This window comes from Mus caroli, chromosome 10 (assembly GCF_900094665.2).
Source record: "Mus caroli chromosome 10, CAROLI_EIJ_v1.1, whole genome shotgun sequence".
Classification (NCBI taxonomy): Eukaryota; Metazoa; Chordata; class Mammalia; order Rodentia; family Muridae; genus Mus; species Mus caroli.
In genome coordinates, this window is record NC_034579.1 from 44,698,316 (window position 1) to 44,719,327 (window position 21,012).

General features: G+C 34.2%; 1 protein-coding gene across 5 annotated transcripts in view; it reads right to left on the minus strand.

Moving 5' to 3' along the window:
* Grik2 (glutamate ionotropic receptor kainate type subunit 2) overlaps positions 1 to 21,012 on the minus strand; it is a 676,604-nt gene that overhangs the window by 401,767 nt on the left and 253,825 nt on the right. For all 5 annotated transcript variants that reach the window (XM_021173658.2, XM_029482440.1, XM_021173659.2 and 2 more), the window contains exons 6-7: positions 18,448 to 18,501; positions 13,235 to 13,408 (exon numbers count right to left, since the gene is read on the minus strand). In XM_021173658.2, the coding sequence (XP_021029317.1) occupies positions 13,235 to 13,408; positions 18,448 to 18,501 (228 nt within the window). The remainder of the gene's footprint in view (positions 1 to 13,234; positions 13,409 to 18,447; positions 18,502 to 21,012) is intronic.

The following is a 21,012-nucleotide window of genomic DNA, read 5'->3' on the forward strand; positions in this document are numbered from 1 at the left end:
ATTTATTTTCTGGAGTTTTGTGCACATGAGATTAGTCACATGTTTCAAAATGCCATTGCTGATTACAAAATAGTCACTTACAGAAAATCCTTGCAAACAGTTTAATTGGGAACTTTAATCTTAATTCTTATTACATTGAAGAAAGACAGCTACATCTAGCTAAAACGAGTAGGCATAAGCAAGGGGAGGTAACAGTTCTAGTGAAAAATAAACTTGTCTTCTTGTGTAGTGTTATTTTTGTGTTTTCTCTTTTTTCTGTCTCTACATTCTCAAAATTTGGTACAGGGTGCTGACTGGCTGGCCTATGTGCAGTTAATTTAATGCTGTGAGTCATGGGGAGGAAATGCTTATCTTTAAGACATAAATAATAAAAGGAATTTAAAAATCATTTGGTTTCAAACCCTGGAACAAGAGACTGAGGTGCATATTTTACATAAACCTGGCCTCCAGCTTCTCCCAGCATCCCTCAGTCCCTTCCTGGCATTCCTTGACACCACCAACCCTAAACTTTCCAGCCCAGAGAGGGTGGGCTTTCCTTCCCCCCAAAGTCTTTTCCCTATATAATCAAGATATTTTCCTTCTCTCCCTCCCCTCCCCTCCCCTCCCCTTCCCACCCCTTCCTTTCCCCTCTACTCCCCTCTCTTTTCTCCCCTCCCCTCCCCTCTCCTCTCCTTTCTTTCTGCATGGGTCCTTTCTCTCATTCTCTCTTCACCCCCTAGTTGGTCTTTTCTCTTTCTCTGTCCATGGCAACTCCCTTGGTCACAATTCTTGGGGCCAGTGAATGCAACCAAAAACAGCTTCCTCGTAAACCTGCCTTTAATACATTATAATCTGTCTTAAATTGGCTTATTTCACCAATGGTGAAATAACCTATCAAAAATGTCTTGGCTTGCTGTTAACAAAATGGTTTTTAGAATCCATTTAAATTTGAACTCAAACTCACCACTCTGGTAAACATTCACAGAAGTTTCTGCACCAAATGAGCTAAATACTTGGACCTCAGTGGTGACATTATCTAGTTTCTGTACCTCAAACTGACTCCCTTAATCTGTTGGAAAAGAATATGAAAACAAACGGAAGCATTAGAGTTAAATTTGTCACAATGAGGTTTCCTCCTTTCACCTAACTTTAGTTTGTGTGTCAAGTCGACAGCACATCAGGCTACTTCAGGCTACTTATGTTTCTTTGTGATCAAAGCAGAGAATTGTCTTTATTCTAAATATTCAGACAGATGACTATATGATATGTTCTAAAGCAAAGGAAAAGGATTTTTTTTCAAAAGGTTTGCATAGTTAATCATATGTAAAGTGCATAAAGAAAAGATTATATTTACAAAGTGTCTGGAGCATTCAACTAACTCAAAAGAAAGGCAACTAGATCATCTGAAATGTATGGTAACGTAAGAGCATGTTTTGATACTTGAAGTAAGTGTGGGAAGAAAAGTATCCTTTGATAATTATATCATTGAGTGAGCCATGGCATTCTCACTAGTATTTGTGGGCAAACTGGGATTATTGTGTGGATTTTTTAAGTTGTATCTAGACGATTCAAACTTTAATCAAAATGTTTCCACAGGATTTAGTTCTATTGAATGAAATTACTATAAATACAACAAATAAATAATTATAAAACTATCCTTAATCAATGTGTTTCTAACCTATAGTAACTGCTCAAAGAGAATTTTCAATTGAGGATAATTCTTCAATTCTAGAAGGTAGCTGGACAGAACACTGAGGGAAATGACAGCTAATTACACAGTGAAGGACCATGATGATTTTGTAGGAAGCAACTTCCACAATTGCATAAGCACAAAAAATTGTGATCTTTCAACAGAGAATGAAACAGACAGAGTACTGTTAGAGCTCATGTCTAGGAATCTGAGAAATTCCTAGATTCTAATATGTGGTCATACCTATCAATGACAAGACCAGTGCTTATACTGGAAGAAATTAGAACTGCAGAAGTAGTCTTGCTTTCAATAGTAATTTAGATAAATAATAGTTATCCTAGGATGGTAATTAAGATGCTAACTCATCCAGAAGATAAAAGTGTGAATCCAATTTATTGTTTCCTTTTATAGTTCTGACATAAAGAATGTAGAACTCTAACATTATGATCTTACGAGGTGGCAAATGACTATGATACTGATAATGACAGGCCTTGTTTCAAGAAATAAGAACTTTGCTGATAATTCTATTTTCATGGAGTCATGGGGGTAGGGGGTGCAGGGGGATAAAAAGAAATACATAAACAGTGTGATCTCATGAGGGAAGGTTGCCAATGCCATATTGTCAGGCTATAATTCTTCTCTTTTCTGATTCATGTCATCTTAATTTCCTGGCTCTATTCATTCTGGAGGAAACTGAGAGCTGCTTTCCTCTCCTACATGTATAATGACTTACTATAAAAAAAAATGCTTGAGAGAACAAGTATTAGTACAGACTTTAATCCATCTCTAACACAGAGATATTTTTTATAAAAATAGAAAGTATTTTATATGAATAACTGCTGTTGTATAATTAAAACCTTTTGGGTATGGATATAATAGAGTACTTGCCTAGTAATCATAAGACACTGGATTTGATCTTCAGCATCCACAAATTTGTATTTTTTTAAATTTTATAACAATAGAATTATTTCATGTATTTATATATTTATCAATGTTGCAACATGAATATTATGGAAAAAACAGCCTGTATCAACCTTGGGAAAAACAAAACCTTTGATAATAAACATTATACCTACTTTCAAAATATTCTATGGTGATACAATGCTTACATTAAGGATATTACCTGACAGGCCTCATCAATCCTGACATTACCAAGGACTCAAAACACATGGATGAAGAGGTAATTATGAATTACATGGAAGAATTTTACACATTCTCCTAATTTAATATGCCACTTGCAAAGTACCTCAGGACTCTATCAAAAAATATTTGTTACATTAAAATGTCTTCAAATTCTATTTCCTGATATAATTCCTAGAATTTTCAGTAAATCAGATATTTTCTCTGCAGAGCATTTCAATTCTACCCTGTACTCACTCCCAGAGAGTCACTTGCAAATTCAAAAGATCAGACAGACTGAGAAGGGACTCCGGGTATGAAGAGAATATAAGCATATGTTCTTCCCAACACTTCCTTCTCATGTTCTGGAAAATTAAGTCTTCAGGCAACTCTGCCTCTGTAGAAGAGAAATCAATACACTTTCTCCTTTATTTATCTGTTTAGTAATCATCCACACATATACACTGCTCATTTCAGGTACCACATGATACAGGCATTATTTGATAACATTGGAAAATGTTGTGATTCCCATGTAGAAATTGATTTACTAATTCTGGAACGACAAGCATGATTTCTCAGAATAAAACAGTGCTATGACTGTAGTTAAGTCTTCTAACCAGCTTTATTAAAATAATTCAAAAATAGTTTCCAAACATAAATGTTAATATCTATTTTACAATGTGGCCCCATGGGAAGATCAGCAGTCTCAACCTGGACACTTGTGATCTCTCAGACACTGAGCCACCAACCAGTCAGTATGCAAAAGATGATATGAGGCCTCCGAGACACACACACACACACACATATATATATATATATATGTGTGTGTGTGTGTGTAGCAGAGGACTGCCTGGTCTGGCCTCAGTGAGAGAAGATTCACCTAAGGTCTTAGAGACTTGAGGCCCCAGGGAGAAGAGAGGCCTGGAGGGGAGGGGGATGTAAGAGGTGGGAACATCCTATTGGAGGTAGGATAGGGGAGGGGGAAGGAGGAGGTATGGGATAGGGAACAGTGTGGGGTGGGATGGGGGCAGAGCAGGAAGGGGATAAAGTCTGGACTGTAAGAAAGGATTAAAAGAATAAAAATGAATAAATTTTCAAAGATCATAAAAATCCAGAACATATACTAATACACACAATTGTAACATAAACTTAAAATAGTTTATAATTTAATTGTTATAATAGCATTACGTTCAGTCCCCAAATTTTTATTTATGATCTTCAAAATAATAGTTGATCTTCAAAATTGAATAGTTGTGACTTTTTGATGTTAGAGTTCATTTTAAATCTGGCAATACTTTGGAGGAGAATACTTTGATTTATTTTTCTATTTTTTATTCATTTACATTTCAAATGCCATCCTGAAAGTCCCCTATACTCTCCCCCACCCCGCCCTGCTCCCCTCCCCACCCACTCCCACGTCTTGGCCCTGGCTTTCCCCTGTACTGAGGCATCAGGGAAATGCAAATCAAAACAACCCTGAGATTCTACCTCACACCAGTCAGCATGGCTAAGATAAAAAATTCAGGTGACAGAAGATGCTGGTGAGGATGTGGAGAAAGAGTAACACTCCTCCATTGTTTGTGGGATTGCAAGCTTGTACAACCACTCTGGAAATCAGTCTGGTGGTTCCTCAGAAAATTGGACATAGTACTACTGGAGAATCCAGTAATACCTCTCCTGGGCATATATCCAGAAGATGTTCCAACTGGTAAGAACACATGCTCCACTATGTTCATAGCTACCTTATTTATAATAGCCAGAAGCTGAAAAGAACCCAGATGTCCCTCAACCAACAGAGGAATGGATACAGAAAATGTGGGACATTTACCCAATGGAGTACTACTCAGCTATTAAAAACAATGAATTTATGAAATTCCTAGGCAAATGGATGTATCTGGAGGTTATCATCCTGAGTGAGGTAACCCAATCACAAAAGAACTCACATGATAAGTGGATATTAGCCCAGAAACTTATAAATACCCAAGATACAATTTGCAAAACATGTGAAACTCAAGAAGGAAGACCAAAGTGTGGATATTTCATACTTTCTTAGAATGGGGAACAAAATACCCATGGAAGTAGTTACAGAGACAAAATTTGGAGTTAAGAAGAAAAAATAGACCATCCAGAGATTGCCCCATCTGGGGATCCATCCCATAATCAGCCACCAAACGCAGACATTATTGCATATGCCAGAAAGATTTTGCTGGAAGGATCCTGAAAATACTTTGATCTTAAGTTATTTAAGTATGTTTCTTCTGATAAACAATCTCAAATTTATTTTATATCAAAATCAAATGACTAGAATCACTCAACTGTTGCTTTGTTTACAGGAGTAAAAATTCCCTCACAGTATTTTCTTAAGATTAAAAGTAAAAGGGTTTTTAAGTTCTAGAAATTATTTTATGATTCGAACAAAAAAACATTTTGCAATATTATACTTTTTGTGTTTAAATAATAACTACTTATACATTACTCCATGTGAATTATGTTTGCCAAATATTGTAATTTGGGAAAATTCAATTTCTCTTTGCTTTGTTTGCAAGCATACTTTGAATGCCCATTGAAGTAATTAATGGAAACATACCATTACAATAGAAAATGATTTTGTAGATATAAATATACAGCATGTGTATAAATTTTATCTTTAGTTTAATACTCATAAAAAGCAATTGGTAATGATCTATGAAATGTGGCTATAGCAAGTTTTGGATATTTTTAAGTCATAACTATAATTTGTTATATAAATACATTCAATGAGAGTATATCAAGCATACAGAACTCATAAATGTTTGGCAAAAATTCTCCAAAGCCTATAGACGATCAGTAATATTTGGCTGCTGAGAAAAAAAAAAGACAAAGTTTGTAACTAATCTGACTGGTATGTGTGATCTCAAGTATTTATCAATTTGCCAAAGACAATAGAAAGAAAATTAAGTACAAATATCTACATTTATTTTTGTGCTGTTTGCTCAGTGAAAGAACAGTATCTTTGATAGAGTATATAAAAGAAATTAAATAATACTTTTTGAAGCCTATCTGGTTTTGTGGTCTGTATTACTTAACATTGTAATTAAAACAATTTAAATGATTATTGCCATATTAGATATTCATCATAGCATCTGTATCAACAAAAATTTTGCCTAAGATTGGACTCTCTCAAAGTTTATTCATATTATATTTTCTAGGATTTGAATATGAATATGAGTATTGACTAGTCATGAATCTTAGAATGTGTGAGATTGAGGTAGGTTTTTTGTTACATAAAAATTTACATGACATATTATATTAAAAACTATCAAGTCAAAAGACAGGATATAAAGAGCATTGATATGAGCATCCCATCTAGTTAATAGTTTGTTCTACATACAGTACAAAATGAATATAATGATATCCCCAAAGTTAGTGAGTGATCCCTCTATGCTTTTGGTGTTATTTTGGTGTTAATGAGAGTGGGAATATGACACTTAATTTTAGACCAGAATCCAGTAATTAAGATGTCTGAGGAGAATTCTTAGTGCTTTGTGAACACTCCAAGAAAACAAGACAAAGAGTCTTTGGACCTTGGATTCTTCAAAACAGAGAGTTGTTCTTGAAATGTATTGTTCCTGCATGTGGCTTCTTCTAGTGTTTGTATATATCGTGAACTCAAGAGATCTTTCCTCATGTGATCTTTATTAACCCTCAGAATATAAACTATCTGAGTCACAGAATATTTTTGACTATTGTATGACTTTGCCTCATTTATGAGCTTCATTTCTCAGGTTCCACCACCCTTAGAGAAGTGGCACGTGTCACCTGACCAGGGACCTGAAGCCAACTATGAGACATGAGAGTGGGAACCCTTGTTGAAGGAGGTAAATGAAACTAGTGGGACAGAAACCAGGAAAAATTTTGCCTTATGTTTAGCTAGTGCATCTCTCTTTAAAAGGCGGAGCACAGCATTAAAATCAAAATTAGAATGCTTATTATTATAATCCCTTATTTCCAGAAGAAGAACATTTAGATAAAGACCGTGGGGTAGAGTCTAAAATAATACTGAGAAGGCATATGAACAAGGGAGGAGAGGTACTTATTAAAATTTGGGTCACCTGGGTATTGTTTTGGACTATTATCAAGGTACAGAAGGAAGACAAGGATGGTATTAATTGCAAGGAAGAAATGGCTACATTTCTTGAATGACAATAAACTGGATGATATGATCAAACCTTAAAAAAGTTAAATAATGCAAAAAAGATTTTTCTCTAATCAGGCATAATGAAAAGTAAAAACAGTGCCACTGACAATTATGTTATTGATGAATCCCTCAGCCTTCTGACTGAAGTCCTCTTTAGATATGTAGTTTCCCTTGCCTAAATAAGATGATCCTGAAGCATGGGGTGGGGAACTTGATAGTTAATATAATGTAGAATCTTCTCAATGTTTTGATGAAGGCTTAGAAGGACCTATGGAAAGGCTAACTTTATAACCTAGATAAATGAGGACACAACAGAGAAAAGTAATGCATTTACCAACTCTTCCTCAGCCTCATAAGCTTGGTGTTTCCAATGCAATTTCAATGAAATAAAAATGTTTATTGACATTAGACATGAATATAATGAAATATTTTATAAAGGTTTTTGATTCCTATGCAAGACTGTTCCATATTGCTATAAACATTTGTTTGTTTGTTTGTTTGTTTGTTTGTTTGTTTGTTTGTTTTTTGGTTGTAGCAATAATGTCCAAGGTTTGCTATTTAATTTTTATGTAATTGCTCATATGGTTCTTAGTCCTTCCCAATTTCTTCAGTGAAAATGTAGCCCATAAAAAAGTTCAAAAGACTAGGAATGGTCCTGGAAATGTCACATATGAAATGCTGACAGGTAATGGTTTATGGGTATCAATAGATTATCAGTTGCATAATATACATCCTACAGCCCTCATGCATGTTATAGATATAGCTATATATACTTGGATGAACCTTGATAAAGGATCTGACTTTGAGTGTAGTTATATTAAAATTATATAAGGACTCTTTGAGCCTTATGCTAATTTCATAGAAAGATTCAACTATGGTACTAAGGAACAAGTAAAAGGGGAAATAAAGCCAGTAGTTATTATTAAAACAGCTGGCTTTTGATAATATCAATGAAATTATTGCCAAGAAATAGTCAGATGTGAGAGAGAGAGACAGAGAGACAGAGAGAGAAAGAGAGAGAGAGAGAGACAGAGAAAGACAGAGACAGAGGGAGAGGGAGGGAGAGGGAGAGAGGAAGTAAGGGAGGGAGTATTATAGATTGTATGAAATTTTGTAGAAATATGGAGACCAACAAACAGAGCTGTTCAAAGATACATGTCAGCAAATTGTTTCAATTGTAGCTGATTTGGCCCCAAAGAAACTTTGAAAATATCTCCTATAGCAAATGAATAGTCAGAATCAGTGAGATCCTGGCTTATGCCCTAAATTCAAGAAAGGAAAATATTGAGCTAAGGAATGCCAATCTAAATATGATAAGGCAGGCAATTCATTGCCTAGCAACAATAACAATACCAGTCAACAACTAGGAAAACGATTGCCTGCCTCCCCAAGCCCTATAAAATAAGAGCGTTTAAATCCAATAACAATAACATTTGTGCCACCTTCTGATTACAAATCAATCTAATCTTTTATTATAATTTCTGACTCAAGGCAGTGCTACTATTGATATTCCTTTTCCTAACGATATTGTCATTTCCCATCTTCAATGTCTTTTTAAGTTACATACAGGATATTGGGGACCTATACTGCCTGGAACAGTTGACTTTTATTTGGTCTCAGTAGGTTATCTATGAAAAGAATTGTTCATACAGGAGTCATTAATGAAGATTATATAGGAAAAACAGCAGTCATGATTACTGTGCCCACTGATTAGCAATTTAAAGCAGGATAAAAAATTGCACAATTATCATTTTTGCTTTATGTAGCCACTTCACAAGAAATGTGCTTCACGAGGAAGTATTTGTTAGTACAGATAAAGCTGCAGCTTTAAGTACTTTATTAAAGGAATGTAATAAACCATTGTTGGATTTTTAAATGAGAGGAAATTTTTTACAGGATTGAGTGATTCTGGAGCTTAAGTCTCTATTATAACAATAGAAGAATGACCCTCAAAATGGCCTGCTATGAAGTAAATTCAACCCTAATAGGGTTGGGAACTGTGAGTTCTAAGAATACAAAGTACTACAAAATTGTAATGCATAGAGTAGAAAGGCACAGTAACAGTCCATTTTGGCCTCATGCTACCAATGTTCCAATAAATCTTTGGGTAAGGGAATTTCTACAAGTTAATGCAGAGCTCTATATCCCCACCTCTTCACAAGTTCATTGAGAAGAACAGGATGTCAAAAAAGGAGAGGACTAGGAAAAAGTTGCAAGATATTATTGAACCTATATTCCCACAAAGACCAAACCAGAAATATGAATTTGGATTTTCATAGAAGACATTGAAAAATTCTACCTTTAAAAATTACCTAGGAATCTAATGAGGTTGTCTGGATGCCTCAATGGCACTTTTTTTTTTTTTTAAGAAAAAACCCTTCACCAGTTATTCAGTGAGAAGTTGAAGAAAGGGCATATAGGACTCTATTTTTCATCCTAGAGTTTTCCTATTTTTTGTAATTAAAAAGAAATTTGGTAGATGGAGATTGTTGATTGACTTACAGAATGTTAATGCCACCATGTGGCCAATAGGAGTTTTACAGCCAGGTTTATTTATGTTTGTTTAGCCTTTAATAGTTTAAGATTTAAAAGATTACTTTTGTACTATTCATCTTTATCCTAGTGATAAATTATATTTTACCTTTCTTTTCCCACAGCAAATCTTAAAGAACATCAGCAATGATGGACTATATTAGCATAAGGTATGAAAACTCTCCTACTATATTTCAATACTATGTAGGAAAGGTTTTAGAGTCTTTGATATAGACCTTTTCTACCTCAAATAAGTTTGACTCATATTGTTCATTATATGGATGATATCCTGCTAGCCACTTCTAAAGATGAAGAGCTACAATCCAAAAATTATGACTCAAGATATGCTACATAAAAGGGGACTTATTCTTGCACCTGAAAATGGTACAAAACCAGATATTGTGCAATATTTGAGACAAGTAGTAGGTAGAGCAGATTTTAACACACACACACACACAAACACACACATGCATGCACACATGTATGCAGGCATGTGAGTACACACATAAAATTCCAGTAAACAAAACAATTTAAAAATACTTAACTTTCAGAAGTTTACTAGGGAATGTTAATTGGCGATGACCTACATTAGGAATACCTCGTTATGCCTTAACAAGCTGATTTAAAACTCTAGAAGGAGAGACAGTATCAAATAGTCCTTGCAGATTATCTTGAAAGGCAAAAGAAGAATTAGACCTACTTTACTCCAGAATAAAGGAGTCATTTGTGTATGTTGTGGATCCTTGCCTTCCTTTACACATACTTATTTGCCCCACTAAATTTTCTCCTACTGGTGTTAGAGCACAATAGCAAAATTCTCTGGGATGAACTTATTTACATGATAAGGGCCATAAAATACTGTTTACCTTACTCTTGTTCAATTTGGAGTTCTTGGGGAGACCTGATGTCAACAATGATAAGGGTTTGATTCTTGCTGTATTATATTGACTTTAATTAACAACAGTCTTTTTTAGCATTGCAGAACTCTATGGGTTTTCAAATTTCATTTTCAGATTACTATGTAAGCATAGGAAATCATCATCCATCTGATAAACCATGGGATTTTCTGGTACACAGTCAATCAGTGATTACAAAAATTAACCAACCTTCTCATATTTCACAGGTAATATTTATTTTGTTGATAGCTCATCTATGGGTATAAAAGAGATTCATGGTACAGATAACCATCAGTTTATAAAGACTTCTTTTTTCTCAGTCCAATGGTGGGAATTGGCTGATTTGATTCATCTACTATGGTCAACTCTATTATGGTTGATTCACAATATTGTAAATATTGTTTTAGATGCTACTTGTGTTGTAGGATTAATTACAGCAGTAGAACATGATTTGATTTTGTTTTTACATTCTATTATACTTCAATTTCTACAGGAACTACAACAAGTACCTAATATTCACATATACCCTTTGTTTATTACTCATCCTGTGCATATCTAACCGTCTTTGTTTTATTGCAGAAATAAATAATACATATGATCCATTAACCTACCGTATACTCTAGAATAGGAACATCAACACATACACATTAATGTTAATAGACTTCATGTGTAAAACCATATCCTACCTGGACAAGAGAGACAGATTGTGCAGACTGTCCATTTTTTCCTCCATACACTATCATAATCATATAGATGGATGCAATCCCATAGATAAAAATACTAACAAATTATGACAAGTGGTGTTAGCACTTTTGTTTTGCACATCAAATGCCATACCTGAAGTTTGCATTGACAAATATTCTAAATTTCATTCATTCATTTACTCATTCATTCATTAGTTCATAAAACACTTTTGCAATTTTCTTACATTAACTTTCTCTATTACATGAGTGTGTACTTCCATAAAAATGGACAATTAACCAGCCTATGGTATGAAAAAAATTAAAACTTATCTAAAGATGGAACAATAATCATATTATAGGCATTATATAAAAGCACATATAACATTTAAAGAGCAAATATTAAAAAATTAAAAAGGGGTATCACCAAGGGATCTTCTTGAACTTTCCTTTTTTACTTTTAATTTATCAAAATTGCCTCAATGTACTATATGTTCAAGAGGTCAAAAACATTTATTGATAGGACATTCTGAACTACCTTCAGCTAGCCCTGTGTGGTTTAATCATCTGTCAATGAAAATGGACTTACTGGAACATTATAGATCCCTTTTCAGATCCTTCAGCCCTAGGCCATCAAGGACAACAACAGAGGGTGAAGGGAGAGTAAAAGTCACCACAGAGAGAGTGAACTTTCAACTAAATAGGGAAAGGAGATATCAACCATATTAGCAGAAGTCAAGTCTGCCCACTTACAGCCAACTTAAGACCCCATGCATCAAGAGAGAAGTTGCTTTACTAAGGACTCAAGTTAATGCCTTAATCTTGAGATCATAATAGATTCATCAATCCACCTAAAGAAGAAACTATATTTAATTTTGCCTTGGGATTTGAATCACTTCCATTTTCATGGGACATCATAACATTTGTGTTCCTATTGGAGATCGATATATACTTACTATCTACAAAATAATAGAACTATAATCATATGTGTCGTTTTCAATTTATTTTCTATACTTTTCTGATCAATATAATAATGTAAGTAATAGTAATAGGCATAGTTTGTATCTCTGTTTCTGGTTGTGGAGTATAATAACAAAAAATACTTTCACTAGTTTAATATATTTCATTGTGTTTATAATTTGATTACTTATTCAATATGCATGTATCAAATTATAATTGAAATTTTCTGTAACATATTAAACCAAAACCACTTTGAATATTCTGCAATTAGAAAATAATACATAAAGGGGCAGGGATATCACAAATTGGTCAAGGGGGAAATGTCAGAACATGGGTAAGGGGGGAAATGTCAGAATGTGGATAAGGGGGGAAATGTCAGAATGTGTGAAGAGGGGAATGTCAGAATGTGTGAAGAGGGGAATGTCAGAATGTGGATAAGGGGTAGAATGTCAGAACATGGTTCATCAATGGAGTAGAAGGGAATCTTTTGACCTCAGTTTCTTCACAAGACAAAATTGTTCTTGAATGTGTTTTTATACTTCTCCAAGGTGTACCATATAGAAGTTAATTTCTTCACATTACTTATTTTTGCTTGCTCTTGTTATTTAATTAAATGTTTAAATCCTAGGCTGGGCAGTGGTGGTACACACCTTTAATCCTAGCATTTGGGAGGTAGAGGCAGGTGGATTTCTGAGTTCGAAGCCAGCCTGATCTACAGAGTGTGTTCTAGGAAAGCCAGAGATATAGAGAGAAACCCTGTCTTGGAAAACACCAAAATCCAAAAACCAAAAACCAAATCCAAAAACCAAAAACCAAAAAAAAAAAAAAGTTTAAACCCTTGTATGTATTTTTTTGGCATCTGTGCCTTGTCCTTTTGACTGTATATAGTTTGAACTCATGATAGCTTTGCTCATGAGACATTTCTTAACCCTCAGAGAATAAATTGCCTAAGGCAATGTAAACTTACCTATTACATTAGCCTTTAGACTGCATCATTTTCCATCAGCTCTATTTTCCAAAACCCCAATTCCTATAGAGCATTGACCACATAATGCTAATAGGACCATTTACAATAGGAATTCTGATATTATATATTTTCTATCAAAACATCAAATTACTGTTTACATCTAGATAGCTTAAAGATGTATGAAATAGTACTTAGAAACACTCAAAGTGATTTTTTTTAAATAGTTCTTCATACCGTCATAAATCCATCCAGCAAACCTGAGTCAGGTTTTGGAGGTGCCTGTAACCGTTCCATAGACCACTTCTCGATGATGGAGGAGACTTGGGTATTCTCTGTATTTAGTATTCTGAACCCTGTCATATTTACGCCACTGTATCTGTAGGGCTCCACATCAAGAGCGAAGAGGTCCTGAAACAAAAATTTTCTTGTGTCACCAAAAGTAGATTTTTTTCAACAAGCTTACAATTCTGAACTTGTCACTTCTGATCTTTGTTAGGATACCTCCAGCACTGTATCTCAATATCTGCTAAGTATTGCAAATCAACTAGATACAAATAAACTATTCTTAAGTTTATATAAAGCAAAATGTGTTTACTTTGCCCATGAACATGTGTATTGATTACATCATAATTTAAGCAACAGAACAATAAACCTTTCTTATACATTTACTATTTCTATAATCTTTCTTTTGATAAAGATGTCTTGATCTTTTATTTTATGCAATGATATTTTCTTGTTCCTACTTCTTGCCCACTTAGTCACATTTTAGTTTTGTTTTCTAGTTTTGTTTTTTCTAGTTTTCTTTTGCTCTTCTTCTTGCTTTCACTTAGAGAAGTCAGTTAGGAAATAAGTCTATACCTAGTAATAACTATATGAAAGGTTAAAAAAATAATTAACATTACTGACATTGTTGCTCATAGGAAATTTGCACTTTGTTTTATATGCGCCATCTGGAGTTTAACCATGATGAACATTTTCTATTGTCCTCTCAAATCTGTACATCATGAAAATCCTTATTCTGCCTGATAATTTTTTTAGGAGACACAAGACCAAAGCTATCAAGGAAGTTGAATGCCATTATATGGACACACAGTAGGTGAGATTTCTATCCACTTTCTAACACTTTTTTCAGCTCTTCCTGGACAGTCTAAGATCCAAGGCACATGGTTGTCACTGATCCTGTGTACATCTTACTTGCTCCTTGCACTGCTATACCTTTCAGGTAACAGGCATAAAATTCAGTGGAAAGAAGCTGACATTGTCCTGAGTTGTATTCTGCACTGCAGAGTAATTTTTATACCTTTAGAGTTCAATTTATATGATATAATCAAAGAGATGGTATATAATTTACTCAAGATGCAAATAATTAATATATGGTGATATATACCAAAGGAAAATAGTTAAAATGTTAAGCAAAAGTGAAGTTAAAAAGAAACAAGCCAATATATATATATATATATATATATATATATATATATATATATATATATATGATAGTTCTTTTTCTTTTCCTTCTTTTTTTTTGAGTCCATACACCTATCTATATCATTTTTTAATAAAAAAATCAGAAAATACACTCTGGGAAGAAAAAGACATAATCTTTTTTTAAATTAGATATTGTCTTTATTTACATTTCAAATGTTATCCCCTTTCCTAGTTTTCTCTCTGAAAATCCCCTATTCCTTCCCTGCTCCCCCAGTTATCCAACCCAACCCACCCACTCCCACATCCTGACTAGGCCATCCTCTGCTACATATTCAGCTAGAAACATGAGTCCCGCCATGTGTTTCCTTTGATTGGTGGTTTAGTCTCAAGGAGTTCTGGGGGTACTGGTTAGCTAGAGAAAGTACCCAAGGAGCTGAAGGGATTTGCAGCCTGATAGGAGGAACAATAATGTAAATGATATTTCATAGAGTAAATGGGATCTGAGTTGTAAGGTGAGTCAAACCACTGTACACAAAATCCAGAGGTTTAGCATACTGAATATTTTAAGATGAAAGAAAGTTAATAGTATAAAAGAAAGCTACGTTATCACTTCCTCTCAACTCTCTCTCTCTCTCTCTCTCTCTCTCTCTCTCTCTCTCTCTCTCTCTCTCTTAGAGCGGGCTATAAAAAATTTCTTTTGTCTATGTACTTTAAAAAGTGTTCCTAAGTGCCTTTGTTCTCTACCATATATTATCTCACTGTTGGAGCAGCACTTCCAGACAGTGAACAGTACAGAATGGGGAAACTCCTGACTACTCAAGCTACATAAATGACCACTGAGTGTTTGGTGCTAAACAGGACATTTATATCTCCTCTTCTAAGTCTCAGGGAACATAAAAGAAGAGAGAACTAAAAGAATAAAGTATGAATATAGAATGAAGAATTATAAAAATGTTCACTTTAAGGCATGGTGGTCATTGAAAACATCATCTCTGCTACTGTAGCTGTTTACACTAGGCCTGCATAAGATTAGATCTGTCAACAACCAATCATGAAGAAGGAACTGGTCTTACAGTTGGTCCATTGACTATTGATGGATCTTAAGGGATTGATTCAGTTGTGTACCAAACACTGAACTAGCTAAAATCCAGTGGGAGTTGTAAAATCACTGGCATTCTAATGGTCCTAATTAAAATTCACAAGGCAGAAACTAAAACAGAATGACATGACCAGGGAAAAGAAACCTGTATACAAGATGGCAGGGCATTATAAGATAAGGTGGTGGTAAAAAGAAACAGAATGCATGATAAATGCTCCTGAAACCTTCAAAGAAGAACTCTAACAATAACAGAAATATGGAGGGATGGCCTTCCTTCTAGAAGATTGCTTCCCTTTATGATTTAAAAGTTCCTAAGATCCATCACATAATCAGCTTCCAAACGCTGACACCATTGCATACTCTAGCTAGATTTTGCTGAAAGGACCCAGATATAGCTGTCTCTTGTGAGACTATGCTGGGGCCTAGCAAACACAGAAGTGGATGCTCACAGTCAGCTATTGGATGGATCNCAGGGCCCCCAATAAGGAGCTGGAGAAAGTACCCAAGGAGCTAGGGGGATCTGCAAACCTATAGGTAGAACAACAATATGAACTAACCAGTACCCCCCGGAGCCCGTGTCTCTAGCTGCATATGTATCAGAAGATGGCCTAGTCAGCCATCAGTGGAAAAAGAGGCCCATTGGTCGTGCAAACTTTATATGCCCCAGTACAGGGGAACGCCAGGGCCAAGAAGTGGGAGAGGGTGGATGGGGAAGTGGGTGGGGGAGCGTGTGGGAGACTTTTGGGATAGCATTGGAAATGTAAATGAAATAAATACCTAAATTTAAAAAAATAGAAGTTCCTAAGATTTATAAGAATCTGAATAAGAGATTTTTCTAAATTTCATTTAATTTGTTATTACCAGATTATGCCTCATTTTTGCAATTGCATTTACAAACAGCTTTATATTCTTCAGCAAATCACAATATAAAAAGAGAGAGCCCACTCTCCCGATAACCACAGTGTCAGTGTCAATTACATGCAATGTATATACTTTTGCTTGCTTATCCTATCTTTTTTTTCTTAAATGTGTCTCTACAATGTACTTTGTAAAATAAAGAAAGTCATCCATTTATACATCTGCCTTTAAAAAATGACTAGGATATTTGATAATGTCAAGGGCATTCAAAATTTGAGTATAAATACAAGAGAGAAGATATAAAACATGATCCTTTGCTAGGGATTGCCTGAAATCATTTTTATTGCAAAACAGAATTCATAAAGGAGAATCAGCTGAAAGAAAATGAGAAAGTTGGGATGGAATTACAGAAGTAGAGGAGTTAAAATAATTTGTGTTATTACTATCCTAAAATATTTTTTATTCTTTTCATAAGTATGAGACTTTATTTATTTTTTCTCAAAATTTTACAATTATGTTGAATCAAATTGCAGTAGAATTATGTAGACCTGTATGATAAATTGATATAACCTCTCCATCTTCTCCTTCCTACTACCAAGTTTCTTCTAAACTGCAAAATTTGTCAAGGAAGATGTGATATAGTGATATAGTAGAGCCAGTCTTGGTGTTTGTAAGAAACATAATGCTTGCTGTGTCAAGAACACTGCCTGGAGAAATCATTGTCCTCAGGGAAAGATGTGGAGAACAACTGGATTTTAGTAATAACCCCCAAAGCAAGGAAAGGATGTTCAACATTTAAACAAAGAACTGCTCATCAATAAAATAGGAAAACAATACTGCTGTAGAAACTGCAGGAAAAAAAAAAAACAAGTAGAATTTTATGAATTATCTAATAATAACTATTATTATTATGCCTAAAGTTTTAAGTGAAATCAAAAGTAATTGACTTGGAAAATAATAAATTTATTTATAAGTGTTTTGAATGTATATTAATACCACAATATTTAGAATTGGACTATAAAAACCATGAATATTATACAAATGTGTTTTGCCATTATTTTTAAGCAAAGTTAATAATTGATCATTAAAGTTATGACAATCTAAAAGCAGAAGGAAAGCAGAACAGACACTGAAAATTGAAAATGGGAAAAGAAGGATTAGTGAAAAATATGGCAGTGTATGTCACAAAAGACATCAGACTTGTTAATTGTTAAGCATGGCCTCATTATATACACATATAATCCTAGCACTCATGAGAAAGGTATGATTGCAAGTTTAAAGCCATCCTGGGTTACATTTCAATAGAACAAAAAGGGAAAAGGAAGATAAAGAGGGAGAGAGAAAAATAGAGAGTACTTTAGGGAGGAGAGGAAAAAAGTACGCAGGGAGGGAACTGAAGAGAAGCCAGGTAAACACCACTCATTAAAAAGTAAAGACAGAAGGAAAGGTGATAGCATTTGAAATGTAAATGAAGAAAATTTCTAATAAAAAATTAAGGACAGATTTTCAAATAAAATAATGAAAATATAAGTATTTAAAGACAAATATAAAAGTAACATGCAATTTGCTAATTGCGAATATAAGCAAATTAACTTAAAACACTAAAATGTCTATGAATTAAACATAGAAAATGAAAAGAACAATTTGAAAACTCTGATTTCCAAAAACACAAACATAAAAACTAGTCAATACACAACAATAACAATAACAAAAACAAACAAAAAGAGCAGAGATAATCATTGTGTTTGCCTAATACGTTGAGTTTTTAGCAAGGTAATTTTCAAATTCATTATGCTCTGAAAGATTCTGAGGTCACATAAAACAGACATACAATATTTTAATTGCTATTTAAAATGTTATTATTTCAAAATCATCAGCTTCCTCCCAAGAGCTATTATTTCTCTCTCATAATTCCTCCCAGGTGGAATCAAAATCGGATAAAGCACAAAGTAGAAATGCGTTATTCATTATATTACTTCTCACTAAAAAACACATTTCCATCCTTTTTAAAAGTCATGATAATACAATCTGCAGTATTATTTTTATGTTTTAATAAGTTACTTACCAGAGTCGTAAATATATAGTGGTAGTATTCTGTCATCATTCCCATAGCTAATGCCTAAGAGATAAAAAAATTAAAAAGTACAAAAAGATTAACATTGAAGGTGTGCATAATATGAAATATATTATTGTAGTATGACATGAAATGATAAAATAGTACAATTTGATGAACAATTAACTTCAATTATTACTGGTACATAAAATTGGATAACCCTGACCTTTACCCATTAGTAAGAAAAAAATAGTTGATATTAGAGAAACTGTGAACATGTTTGTTCCATATACTTCTAATATACCTAATAATAATCTAGTGTGGTGCATTTTTTTTATAATCTTCATTGAGCAATTGGAAGAAAGAGCTACTACAAAGAATAGTGCAAAACAGCAACCCCCCCCCCCCAGCACCTTAGACATACTGGTAACATTAAGGAAATGTAAATCATAACTTTAAAAAGAGTATGGGTAATTAGCAGAATATTTTAAGCTTTGTTCAAAGATTGGAAGAAAATGAGCTTGCTTTCCCTTTTATACAATGCTTATCAATTTTGACTGTCAATGATTTTAGATCAAGCTCTTTTTGTATTGAAATATTCAGTGATGAGAAATGTGCCTGTCATTTTTATCTTACAAAGTAAGAGAAATGAATAATAACTGACAGAGAGAACCAAAAATTCATGCAGTTGTAGGCTGAAGGAAGAGCTCCTAGTTGAAAGTAAGTATTCTTATCTAATAGTCTCCCCCACACTACTATCTATGCAAAAATCATTTGCTAAGTAACTTTCTGAGCTAGAGTTTGTGTGCAATTAATAAGAAACCTTAGTAGACATAGGTAGGAATTCACCAATTAAACTGAATACAATTTATAATTTATAACGTGAATCACTAAGTGAGAAAAATAGGCACTTCAACAATTAGAACACATGTAATAATTAATTATATATTGACAAAAATCAAACGAACACAGGTATGCACCTTTAAAAATTGCTCATTTCTAGTTCTTGAATTAATAATTATTCTACAATTTAGTTATCTTAAGCAAAGTACAGGCATATTTTTTATTAAACATTTACATTAAATGTTATAGTAAAGAATGTTTTTGACCAATGAAATGTGCAGGAGTCTTCTCATTTCCATGGTAAATTGAGGAGAGCAAAATATAATACTTATTTCTAAATACATTAGCTCAAAATGTAAAGAAAAATGAAAATAAAAAATAAGGAATATGTAAAAAATGAATTGTATAAATAGAAATAGTATTAATATCCCTAAAGTATATCAGAAGTTAAATTAAGTATATTGAATACTTTAATTTCTATTAAAACTTTTATATAGTAAGCTCAACTACTACATGCAATGACAGAAAACTAGGGTATATACCTGACTAAAATATGAACTGGAGACACTCAATGTGATAGCAAAGTTATTTGAATCAGTGACCACATGAGAAATACATTTGAGTAACTGTCTAGGCTTAATGAGTGGGGAAGGGGGAACTAGGATCAGGCACTATCGAGTCCCAAATACCAAGGACACAAGAGGTTCCCAGGACCCAACAGGGAGGACATTAGCCAAAATACCCAACTAAGGGAAGAGAGAACCTGTAGATTCCATACCCAGTTGAGAGATGGGTCCACCCTCCCATCTCAAAATTATTAATCCAGAATTCCTCCTGTCAAAATGAAATGAAGGGACAAGAAGAGTCTGAAGGAAAGGCCATCCAGAGACTGTCCCACCTAGAGATCCATCCTATCTTCTGACACTAAACCTAGACACTATTGCTAATGCCAAGAAATGCTTGCTGACAGGAGCCTGTTATGGCTGTCACCTGAGAGGCTCTGTCAGAGCCTGATCAATACAGATGCAGATGTACACAGCCAAACATTGGACTGAGAGTGGGGACACCAAGAGGGAAGTTAGGACAAGGACTGTAGGAGCTGAAGGGGTTTGTGACCTCATAGGAAGAACAACAATATCAACCAACCAGAGCCCCTCCCAGAGCTCCCAAAGACTAAACCACCAAGCAAAGTATGCATAGGGGATACCCATGGCTCCAGCTGGATATGTAGCAGAGGATTCCCTTATCTGTCATGACTGGGAGGGGACCCCCTTGGCCCTGTGGAGGCTTGATGACCCAGGATAGGGAAATACTAGGGCACTGAGGCAACAGTGGGTGGGCAAGTGGGAGGAACCCTCATAGAGTCAAGGGGTAGGTAGGGGGTATAAGGGGCTTGTGGAGAGGAAACTGGGAAGGGGGATAACATTTGAAATGTAAATAAATAAAATAACCAAGATAAAAGAAAAAAGAAAAAAAACATCTTGCAAATAAACAATAATAATACAATGGGTTTAACCTGTAAGAGAAATGGGAATCACATCACTGGTCTGGAAAGTATGATGAGTCCTGGCAGAAGAAAGTGGTTCCTTATAATAAAATGTCAGTTGTGGTCCCGGTCCATATAAGAGATTTTAAAAAATAAAATAAAATAAAATAAAATAAAATAAAATAAAATAAAATAAAATAAGAAAAGAAAAGGAAGGGAAAGGAGAAGGAGAAGAGAGGAGAGGAGAG